Source organism: Ips typographus, linkage group LG9 (assembly GCF_016097725.1).
Source record: "Ips typographus isolate SLU linkage group LG9, UJ_Ityp_2.0, whole genome shotgun sequence".
NCBI classification, from domain to species: domain Eukaryota; kingdom Metazoa; phylum Arthropoda; class Insecta; order Coleoptera; family Curculionidae; genus Ips; species Ips typographus.
The window spans coordinates 519730-531839 of NC_138430.1; the positions used below are offsets into that span (position 1 = coordinate 519730).

At 37.1% G+C, this 12110-nt stretch overlaps 2 protein-coding genes across 2 annotated transcripts; one reads left to right on the plus strand and one right to left on the minus strand.

Annotated features, from left to right (window-relative positions):
• Nucleotides 1–630: 630 nt before the first annotated feature.
• LOC145733919 (uncharacterized) lies at nt 631–1476 on the minus strand. Its single transcript, XM_081986949.1, has one exon. It carries the CDS (start codon nt 1474–1476, stop codon nt 631–633), a length of 846 nt encoding a protein of 281 aa, XP_081843075.1.
• Nucleotides 1477–1825: 349 nt separating this feature from the next.
• LOC145733920 (uncharacterized) lies at nt 1826–10526 on the plus strand. Its single transcript, XM_081986950.1, has 7 exons — nt 1826–1905; nt 6101–6313; nt 7130–7469; nt 9296–9493; nt 9880–10020; nt 10081–10267; nt 10334–10526. The coding sequence occupies exons 1-7, from the start codon at nt 1826–1828 to the stop codon at nt 10513–10515; spliced, it is 1341 nt and encodes a 446-aa protein (XP_081843076.1). The 3' UTR covers nt 10516–10526.
• Nucleotides 10527–12110: the final 1584 nt, after the last annotated feature.

Genomic DNA, 12110 nt, shown 5'->3' on the forward strand with positions numbered 1-12110 from the left:
CCCACGGGCTATTAGAAGGGCGACAAATTCCTTGCTCCAAAAGGTATTGAAACTCTTGCTTAGCAATTTTTAATTTGTCAGGTGGTAGTCGTCTAGCTCTAGTAGTGACTGGAGGTCCTTTAGTCAAGATAGTGTGTACAGTATTGTGTTTGATGTCAATAGGCAAGGAAGAAAATTTAGTTATATTAGGATAATGTTTCAAAAGATCGAAATACTTACACTTGGGTGATAAGGTGCACACTGATTGTAAGTGTGTAAGACGTAATGATCCACCAGTAATCAACTTGGTTGTCGTATCCAGTAAACAGTTCTGTCGAAGTTCTGCTTGATTAGTTTTAGCAATAGTAAATGGCCAGGAAAAAGTTCTTCGTAAACCTAAACTTAATTTTAAAATTTTAGAACCGAATGTAGGGATTGAAGTATTGTTTGCTGCATATAAGGTAAAATCTGGGTTTAAGTTATTTTTATCACTGCTAGTGCTAGGGATTATTGATACATCAGAGCCTGAATCTATTAAAAACCTAATTTTTGTCAAAGGGTCCTTAATAATTAGTCTGTAACTTACTACATTAGTGAAAAGCTTCTGGACATCTTGGCGACCAGATTCAACCACGCAGTTTGTCGCCGCGTTTAATTGCGTGGTTGATCGTTTTCCTGGTTGGAGAAACTGCATGGAGGTACACATTTGTTGGCTTTGTTCTTATACTTGGCATGGTACCAACAAAGATTCGGTGTCGACGTGGAATTTTCTTGGTTCTGGCGAGTGCGATGAGGCGTCCTTGACCTGTTGCGTCTGAAGGCGTTCTGTTTCCGGCAAAGTTTTAGTTCCTCTACCTGTTGAGCTAACTTTTGTACAATATCAACAAGGTTGCTATGACTGTCGGCAGCAACAGCAAAAGATTGAGGCTGTTCGATTTCCGCGATTTTGTCTGCCATTTTAGATAAGTTTTCTAGAGAATCGCTACTAGCGGCTAGTACAGACTGAATCTGGGTTGGCAAATGTTGGAGCCATGGAGTCTTCAGAATTTCCTGAGAGACGGAACTGCCACCTAAACGAGTCATTTCATTTAAGAGTTGTGATGGCTTACGATCACCTAAGGAAGTTTCTGACAGCAATATCCTCAGTTTTTTTTCACTGGAGTCAGAGTATATTGATATTAGTCGGTTTTTAATTCCCTCGTATTTACCCTGCTGAGGAGGATTAATTAGAAAATCAGTCACTTGGGTTAATATGTCCGTGTCAATGGCACTCAAAACGTGGTTATATTTTGTACTGTCCAGAACGATGTGGGAGAGCTCAAATTGCGCCTCAAGTTGGATAAACCAAAGTTTTGGATCGGATTTCCAAAAAGGAGGAGGTTTGATCGCTACTCTACTCACGTATTGTTGGTTGATTTCCGGGTTTGGGATGTTCCCACTTCCAGATGTCGATGGTGGTTGATCGTCATGTTGGATGCTTGCCGATGGATGAGACATGGTGCTAGATGTTTCCAGTCGTCCCAAAGAGTCCCAGAAGATTGAAAATGGAAGGAGTGTGTCCGAAGGTCGGAAGGGTCACCAATTGTGGTGGTGTCGTGGTCAGTAAGCTCGTTGTTGACTAATCACAACACTCCACGTATAAATCAAACTGCTCCAATTTCACTTATTATGCTTTATTAACATTATGGGGAACTTTGAGGCATTTTCTCATTAAGAAGGTTGTAAAAAGAATAATATATTAGGAACTTGTGTCCGAAAACATTGGCGCCCGAAATCTGACTCCTTACTCCACACGCTTGACAGATGTCGTACGAAGCGACGTAAAAACGCCGGTTGACGCTACAATATGACGTCGCCGATCTCGCCCGAAGCGACTTCGAGTCGCTTCCGAATCGGGACGGCGTCATTGGGCACACTCGTCAACTGGTATAATCGACATCGGGCACACTCGTCGTGTGGTATAATCGACGTCGGGTACACTCGTCAGTTCACACACTCGTCACACGGCATAATCGCAATCTGGTGTAAATAGTCTTGCGATGTGTCGACAGAGTGCGCTGCCAGTTCCGAGAGGAAATTATTTGGTTTATTTTAGGAAACAAAATATTCATATTTATAGGGGTTTCTATGGGACATGTTCAAACGCCAAAAACATAGAAATATACAACTCATTTTATGAAAATCGTACGTACCACGAAAGCTTTGAATTAAGTATAATTTTACATAGCTGAAATATCATACAGTGCGTCTATAATCAGGACAATTAAATGCACTGAGTTGGTCTGATTTAGCAAAAAGTCGGGATTACTGAATATCAATCCAAACATACATATTCCATTCAAACAAGTAAATTTTTAGTTTGTATATTCATTGATTATAGGTATGCGCATTACAACACATCAATAAAAATATTTGGAGTGTAAAGTTATACACTGTGTACCTACAATGTGCGGAAAAAATGCTACCACATGTTCTGAGTCATAAAGTGTCCAAAGTGCAATTTAGTTTTAGTTTTTCGTAAATATTTTTTATGCACTTTACGAATTAAAAGTCCATTTCTAATCCCTTATTTTAGGGATAAAAAGGACACTTTTAATCACTGAGGAAAAAAAATAATTTTAATTCCTGCGGGATTTAAAGTAAATTGTGCTATAGCAATAACACTTAATTTTGAGTGTATCCACCATGCATCCAACAACAATCAATGACAAATATCAGTAATACGAGCTGTCAGTCTTGAAACTAGAGTATAGTCAAAATGTTACCCTTTGAGAATGACGTCAAGTAGGTGAAAAAACACGCATGTCTGGAATTAGATCACAAATTTTAACCTACAAATGCTTTGAAAAATTAGTTTTAGAGAGGTTCAGTTGACATCTGGAAACTGTTTCTTTTCGTACTCGAAAAAAAGCAGCACATTTAGAATTAGCCTTTGGGCCTTCTCATTGCAGCGCAGCATTTTTATACCTTTGATATTCGTTTAAATCAAAGTGACAGTAAATGTCAACGTTTTTAATTTGTCAGGACGACAAAATTAACAACGTGCCTTTTTTGCTAAAATTGTTTGTCCACGACCAACCAATAATGTACTAATATTCAGCGTGTTGACAGAAGCTAAATGAAGGTCATATAGCGTCAGAGTGATTAATGAAGAGGAATAATGATCATTATTCCCTCTCGACCTAAAGGTGGTTGCACACCAAGCATAAAACATGGGATATGCGGTATTTCTTGCATGTAGACATCCACTTATGTCTTTGCAATTACTGCTAATTCAGAATACCATTTTCTTAACAAATACACCGCAATAACACAGTACAGGAGTTTGCCAAATCATTAGGTAAATTCCATAATTTATATTTGAAATATTTTTGGTGTATGACCGTCCTTAGTTCTGTGGTTTTTTAAGTTGACATTGACAACGTCAGTGCCCTTGTGGTCGTAGGAGGCAACGCTGGGGGTGCGTTCAGAAATAGGGCTGGTGTGCGCATCGTGGCCTTTGTCACATGCGACCATATAGTTATGTAAATAAATTGTTCACGTGATCCATTTTTTCCCAAATTCTGTCACGACTTGTACACCGACGGCCAGTTTAAACGCGATCCTAATCGTATCGAGTTTGACATTTCAGTTGTTATGGCGGATTTCAATTTTAATTTAGTAATTTTATAAGAAATATTTGCTTTTTTCGCAGTAATTCTTGTTAAAAATGAGTTCGGATAGTGATACGGAACCAGGTTGCACTCCACCAGAAATTATACAGGCTGCCAAAACGACAAGTACAAATTTGCTACCAGAAAAATCGAAATCATTGTACTTGTCAACTTACAAAAGTTTCATGGATTGGAGAAGTACTAAGCAGATTAATTAATTACAGCACGAATGTTTTGTATTTTTTGTATTGTAATTATTGTTAAATTGTAATTATAATAATTTTATCTCTTGTTAATATAATAAAAATAGGTGAGTTATATAATGTTTCAATTATCTCCAATATTTATTTTCATTTTATCGATCTTATTCAACAGTATACGAAAGCGCGGTGTGTGTTTGTGTCAAATAAATGATTTGATTCAATTTAAAACACATGTAAATAAAAACAAGTCGTAAAATACTTGGGGACCCCAGCCCCGCGCCGCTAAAGGGAAAAAGTCTTTTACTTATACCGACGGGAAACTTTATGATCATTTACGTTAATTAATTACTAAAACCACCTATTTGGCCGAATTTGGCGACGCATTTGTGTCTTGGACTCTTGTGATTTGGGATATACGGTGTTAGCTCTTTTTCGACGGATTTTTAGGTAGTGAACTAGTGTAGTGAAAAATTTAGTTTTTTGTTAAGTGTTTTTTGTAAAATTTAGTTATTTGGTGTTTTTGAAAAACTGTACGAATTAACAACGGTTTATTTGTAAGTATCATTTTTAGTACTTTTGAAAGGTATTGAGTTAATTTGATGTCCCTAAATCTTTTTTTACATATGTATAGAAAGTCTTTCACTTCTAAACAATATGGAACCAAACCGCGTAGACGTACGCATACGAAAAACTTTTAGCCATGACGGGTACTTCTACAAACTCCGCAGAATTTTTAATGGAATTTGGTAAGTACTTTGAAATAGGGTTCTAGTTTCAGCTATCTAGGTAACTTCTTTACCTACACTATTGAGAAAAGAAAAATGTTCTAACTACGCTAGGGTATTAATAAGTATTGTTTAATAAGTATATTTTCGAATAGTAGGGTCTGATTTCACAGTTTCCATAGAATAAAAAAGTTATTCTGATGTGAAAGTACCGGCCCTTAGAATTGTTGTATATTACCTTATACATAAACGAAATCAGTTATTCTCGCATTTAAATTGCGCAGCATAAAATAGCCAGACAACCTTGAATTTCTATAAAAATCTCTCGAAAGACTAACCACGGTTGCCACTGTGAAAATTCAAACGTTTAAAGACGCGTCCCTGACAAAAACACATGTAAAAGCATACTAGGTTATGCGTTTCACGTTTCAACCGGCAACACCGGTATCACTCGGTGTCTGCTACGCAAGCTCCAGACAACTGCGCGTAAAAACGGGCTATAAAATTTATTCAAAGCGCGGCAAAGCGGTTGTTTAAACTTTACAATAAAATGGCAGAACGCAGCAACAAAAACTGAAAAATTGACAAACTACGTCCTGTTTTATCATGAATTCTAAGTCTTACCCCGAATCTCAATTCGAGAACTTTTGCCTTCAGACTGGCCTACTGACCAACCTCTTGACGACTGACTTTGAGAAAGTTCAAATGTTCAATGTATTCCTTGTGTAAATAAATTCTTACAATTTCAAAACGAGCGTCCTTTTTGTTACCCAGCTCGCGCCAACAGTCTGGTTTCCAACGGAAACCTGGGTTCCTCTTATTCAAAAAAGCCGTTACAAGGACAACCAAATCGTAATAATGCGCGACAGAATATTAATTATATACAGGCCGTCCCATTTAAAAAGGATATCATATTTTTGATTATCGGGTATTTCGCAGATGTACTGAATTTTTGCTCGTATTTCATGAAAACTTTAAAGTAAGTAGGTAAATAAAACTTAATTTTCTACGACCAATAATAATTTTGAAAAGGGTCTTCTTCAAATCTTTATAATTACCAACCCTTTCACTTTTCGGTGGTTCACCTATTATTTTAAAGATACAGAGGATGGCGGTTTATTCAAAACAGTGTGGGTACTCTTTCATGAAATTGAACATGGGTCAAGCAAAATCTTCATAATACTGTTGGTTCTTAAGATACAGAATGAATTTGAAAAACACCAAATTTTAGGCCCTTCCGTATCTTCGGTATCTTTACACATTTCTAGAAGCTCAAACGTTTTCTTTTAGATTTTTCCGTAAAATTCAGTGACCCAGTATTTAGAGTCTTGTGTTTTTTAATTATAACATAAAAGTACGTTCTTACATGGAACGCTCTAGATACCTATTTTTTTATTTTTATTTGCTATAATTTTTTGCTTTACTCTTTTCAAATATTTCTTATAAATGCAGCCAATGGCCATATGTTAAAAGGTAATGTAGTATTTAATAATCCAATCACTGCGAATTGTCATCCTCTACGAGTATTATTACGTTTCAGTTACTTCGTTTACTCTTCATACCGAACGACAGAGTGCAGGGCTTCCGGAAAAATGCTCGTGAATATTGCACAGTTTCACGTTCTGAATCCACACCACAATCATGCCAGAAGGGACAATGCAGTGATTGCAGCAAATTTCAAGGAGGAACTAAGTAGGGCTTGTGCTTCTGAAAGAGGAACTCTCAAAAATATTTATGAGAGAATGGCTATGAGGTAAAACCAACACCCTTAAATGTTCGATTCTACAGCAATTATATTCTTTTAAATATAGTATTGTCACGAATGGAAAATCTATTAATTCAAAAGATGGACTTATTGGCTTAAAAACATAAGAATATTCGAGGATTGCGAAATATTAAGCGCACGAGGCAAGGTCGCACCAAGATGCACCGAGTGCATTATATCGGTGATGAGTCAACACCACCTGCTTTGCAGGAATATGAAAAATAGGCGACGAACAATAACAAACTACGTCAGCCGATCAATCGGGTATAAAACACGCCGATTTCAGCAGTATAAAAGGAGTGTGAACCAATCGACGGTAGGGCGACCAGCTGAACCAGGAAGTCGAGATGTCGACTCTCCTCGGTCAAGAAGATCCAGTTAAGTAGTCCATTCTTCAAAATTGTTCCAACACGGAAGTGACCAAGCCAGCCGCCAGAAAAGTTCTTAGCGTATGAATTTGTGTAAGTACCATTGTTGAATTGTTAATTGTTAGTGTGTTTATGACCGTATTGTGCAGACCCATTTGTGTATACTGTATTTAATAGATTTAAGTGTTTAATAGAAAACTCAGTGTTTGATTCCATCCTTAAAACTGAGATCCCGGTAAGACGTTTAACGTCGTGAGTCAGTTTAATTAATGAATCCGAAAGGGCTCATAAATTAAACGTGACAGTATACAAAAAAAAAATTGTAGAAGCCATTTTTGTTTTCAGTTTCTATTAAATGCTCCTTTTATACTTCCAATTGTTATATGTATTATAACAATTTGCTATTATATTATTTTGCATTCTTTTTTCAACCCAGAGACGTTGCTGCTGCAGTTCAAGTCCCTTTCATTTCTGTTCGGAGATCAATGTTGAGGTGGCGACAATCATCTACTCCGAACATTCCCAGGTCACTAACAGATTTAGGAAACTTGTTGTCTTCCGGTGATTGGCCTAGATTTAGTACCTGCAATAGTGGTCAGTTTTATTCTGGATCTGTGGAAGCAGATGGCAGCCATGCTCTCATATTTGGAAGCATCGACTTCATCACAAACTTCACAGATTCCCAGCACACATTTGTAGATGGGACTTTCAAGGTGGTACCGAGAAGACCAGGTTTCAACCAACTGTTAACAGTATTTGGAACTTGCATGGACCATGTAAGTTTTTTTAATGAAGGGTATTCACCATAATAATAATGATTACTGGTCGTTATAAAATTTAACAGTAATTTAAAAAGCAAAAATTAAAATACACTTTCAAAAATGTTTAAATTCAACAGCACTTTTTTAAGAAGAACTTTTTTCTCATGTAGTAAAATACTTTACTTGTAGTAATAATATTGAAATTAATATTTGTCCTACAAGGATTGTGATAATAATTAAAATTAGAAGGATGTGATCATGGAAAAAAGGAAGTTGTTCTATAATAATTGGTAAAGCTCTGTCTTGAAGAAGAAGAGGTTTTCATGTTGAGATTTCTAAAAAAAAAATATTTCTTTATTTATGGAGCTTAAATCTATTGCACTAATCTGCCATAATAGAATTAGAGGGTTTCTAGAAGTTATGTTTTTCTTACTGCTGGGAGTTCATTATAACAATGATCAGTCGGAGGAAGATTTTGAAGAATTAACTAACAATTTTTGTTTAATACTATTGCTATTACGATAAATTTAAAAACAATAAATAATTAAAAAAACAACATCGATTGTTGTACTTTAAAACATTTTTTTACATTAAAAATTTCTTGAAGGTCAATTAAATCCATGAGGCTTCGCTTCTCTGATGAGTAGTTAAATATCTCCAGAATAATATCTTTTAAAGAGTAAGTACCTATTATTCATATTTGTAATGGTTTTGGTTGGTTTCATGTTTTGGTTGCAATGTAATTTAATCAGTTTGTTTGTTCTCCTCATTATTTTCCTAATAACATTCTAATCTCTCCTATAACGAAATCATAATTAATTGAACTTATGTATAAGAAACACGTTAAAATTTAAATTGGAAATGAATTTGTTTGCCTATTTGGTTTTATCATAGCTGTTCTGCTAAAGTAATCATACTTGTTAACGTATTGGGTTAAGTTTACGTATTTTTTTTTTTTTTGTTATAATAAACTTATTTAGATATAACAACAATTAAACAACGCCGTGTAGACGCAGCAATGTAACAGACAAATAGATCATTTGTATATATGTTTGTGACATTTGCTTCTTTATTTGTCACGATGTACGATGTACTTGTTTATTGAATTATTGCGTCATTACGGCTTAAGGGCGGAAAAAAGATTGCGCCCGTGGCCAAAGCTTAGCCTTTTATTTGGTGAAGGGTGTCGCTTTTCTTTCCCTTCGCGGTACGCACCACGATTTACGCACAAATTTCACAATTTTCTATACAAAAGCTTTTGTTGTTGTTCTTGTCTTATTCTAAAAAACGGGTTGTAAAAATTGTTCGGACGCACAGTGGCCACATCGCGAATCGCTAAAAGCACGTTAAAAGTGATGACTCAAACCACGTGAATTTTTACAAAACGTATGCAAATCGAGACGAACCACTGTAGTTTTTGAATATGTTATGTCACGATTGTCACTCACGTTTCACATTAATATAAGTATTTTAGTTTTGTTTTAACTTGCAATTTTTATTTTTGTTTATTCACGTTTTTTCACGAATCATTAAATTTTTGCTAACACGTAGCGTCTCAGAGCTCCTTCTCTGAGTGGTCCTTCGAATTGAAGTTAGGAAATCAGCAAGGTTTCTAACATCTAAAGCTCTAAGACGTAAACTCTTTGTTTTTCTCTATGGAAACATAGGTGTAAAAAAGCATTATAAAGAAATTTGTGCGTAAAAAATTGTATTAAAGACTGTCTAAAAGCTTATCTACAAAATCAGCGTTGGTTTCCAATTTTATTTATTTTAAAAAATGTTATTTAGTAGGTACTTAATTGGCTTGTAATGTTTGTATAACAACTATTTACTTAAAATAGGGTTTTCCTTTGGTCCATGTCTTTATGGAAAGGCGAAGCAGGGCATTGTACGATGCTGTTTTCTTACATATTTTGCGGTCTTTTCCAAACTTTGTGAAGGGAACAATAGTTACTGATTATGAAGTTGCCCTCATCGAGTCTTTAAAGCACACCTTTCCCGAAGCTTTACTTAAAGGATGCTTTTTTCACTATTGTCAGGTATGACCGTTAATAATTAAGTAGATACGAAATGAATTCTGGATATATAGAGTGCCCAGTGTGTCCATCACATGATCGAAAAGGTATTATGACATCCAAAAGGTAATTGAATTGAAAAATCTTGAATAAATTCTATTTTTTGTAACGCTGATTTTTATGAAAGTTATTGCAAGAGTACTACTAAAGTCTCGTATAAGAACCTGATATTAAAAAGGAAATCTTTCAGCGATGAAAGGTAAAGTTAACATAAATGTATTCTGTAAACACCCTGTATACCATAATATCATAGTAGCCTTCTGATCATGTTTTTATTGGACTCCCTATATAACAGTGAACTCTATGGAAGTTTTTCCGTATACTTTCTCAAAGACTAATTTTTTTTCAAGGCCGTAATGCGAAAAGCAAAAGATGTAGGAGTAATGAGGCAAATTCAGTCAAACCCTAACGGTCGGGCACATTTACGAAAGTACTATGCTTTGGCTCTTCTCCCTCCCGACAGAGTACTAGAGGCATTCAATTCCCTGCAGGTTTACTTATCAAGTTAATACTAGTACTTACCGCTTAATTAATTTGATTTTGATTTGAAGGACAACGACTTGTACGAAATATTCGCAAATCTACATGCCTACGTTAGAAGACATTGGATAAATAGAGTCACACCGGTGCATTTTAGTGTATTTCAACAGCAACACCGAACAAATAATATTATGGAGGCGTATCATCGCAGGTTAAACAGTAAACTTGTAAGGCATCCAGGAATTTGGGATTTGCTAGGTAAGATACTTAAAACCTACGGCCTAGAAGTTAGAAGTTAAAAAATAACGCATCACTTTCTTTTAGAAACCATCATTAACCTTCAAAATACTGCGGAGGTGGAGTTTAGGCAGTTGGAGCAGCATGGAAAAGTTTTCCGAGTTGCAAAGTCCACCGTACTTTTCGATGCTCGCTTGAAGCAAGCATGGAATAAACTGACGGAAGGCCGGTTTACAACTTTAGACTTTTTAAGGCAAGTTGTCAAATAAACTGGTTGCCACGCCAAATGTCAGAAGCACAGGTCAAGTCAAAAAATATTCAACTTTATATAAATTATATATATCACTCTTTTTAGAAAATAGTGTTGAAAAATGATTTTCGATCATTAGGGCAATTCAAAAGTTATTTGACTATACTGTTTATACAATAAAGATTGATTTTTTTTTCAAAAGCATCATACAAACATTTGTTCATTACAGACAAGCAGTGCATTTCCTTGAAAATTTGGACGACCAATTGCATAGATTTAATAGAAATAACGCTATCGAGGAACAGCCCGAATTGAACCCAGTTTTAGCCGAACATTTTAAGCCTGATGATGAACCTGCTGAACCATTTCCATTAAATGTATTTCAAAACCTTCCACCCGATACACCACCCCCAGCTCCTACTTCTACTGTTGACCCACCACCTCTTACTTTTCTTCCTCGCAGACGGCCTTCAGCCACAATTTCCACCCCTCCATTCGACTCACCACCCCCACCCCATACTCGTACTGTTGACCCGCCACCTCTTACTTTCCTTCCACGCAGACGGCCTTCAGCCACAATTTCCACCCCTCCATTCGATTCACCACCCCCACCCCATACTCGTACTGTTGACCCGCCACCTCTTACTTTCCTTCCTCGCAGACGGCCTTCAGCCACAATTTCCACCCCTCCATTCGATTCACCACCCCCACCCCATACTCGTACTGTTGACCCGCCACCTCTTACTTTCCTTTCTCGCAGACGGCCTTCAGCCACAATTTCCACCCCTCCATTCCATTCACCACCCCCACCCCATACTCGTACTGTTGACCCGCCACCTCTTACTTTCCTTCCTCGCAGACGGCCTTCAGCCACAATTTCCACCCCTCCATTCGATTCACCACCCCCACCCCATACTCGTACTGTTGACCCGCCACCTCTTACTTTCCTTCCTCGCAGACGGCCTTCAGCCACAATTTCCACCCCTCCATTCCATTCACCACCCCCACCCCATACTCGTACTGTTGACCCGCCACCTCTTACTTTCCTTCCTCGTAGACGCCCTTCAATCTCGATTTCCAGAGCTCCACCTGACTCACTGCAAAACAATCCTTCTGAAATTACACCTTCAAGATACAACGCTCCCCGTCCGCTTGCTTTTTTCCCTCCAACACGCCCTTCAACTATGGTCTGCGAACATCTTTCTTCTTCTCCTAGTCAAAACGTCGCCTTCTTTCCAGTTTCTACTTTTAATAACACTGGCCGACACAATTTTTGTAACACCAGTCAGACCATTAATTTCACAATGCTTATGCCTTTCTAGTAATAGAAAAAAATCCCATAAAGTCCTAGAACGTCCACTTTTTTCAATAGCTTCATTAAACCTTTTGATGTTGGCCAGTAATAGCCGTGTTTGAGTTGAAGCCCCGTATGAAGGAGCAGAGCAAATATGACGAACCCCCATTTGCACAGTCATACTTTAAGCCAAGATTAAGTTAAGGGTGGTTCACACTGTGACAATACAGGTGAAAAAATGACAGCCTGAATCAAACTTAACTTAGGCGCGGCTTAAAATACGACGGTAGGCGTGTTCGGCAGAGTCGGCACAACGCGTT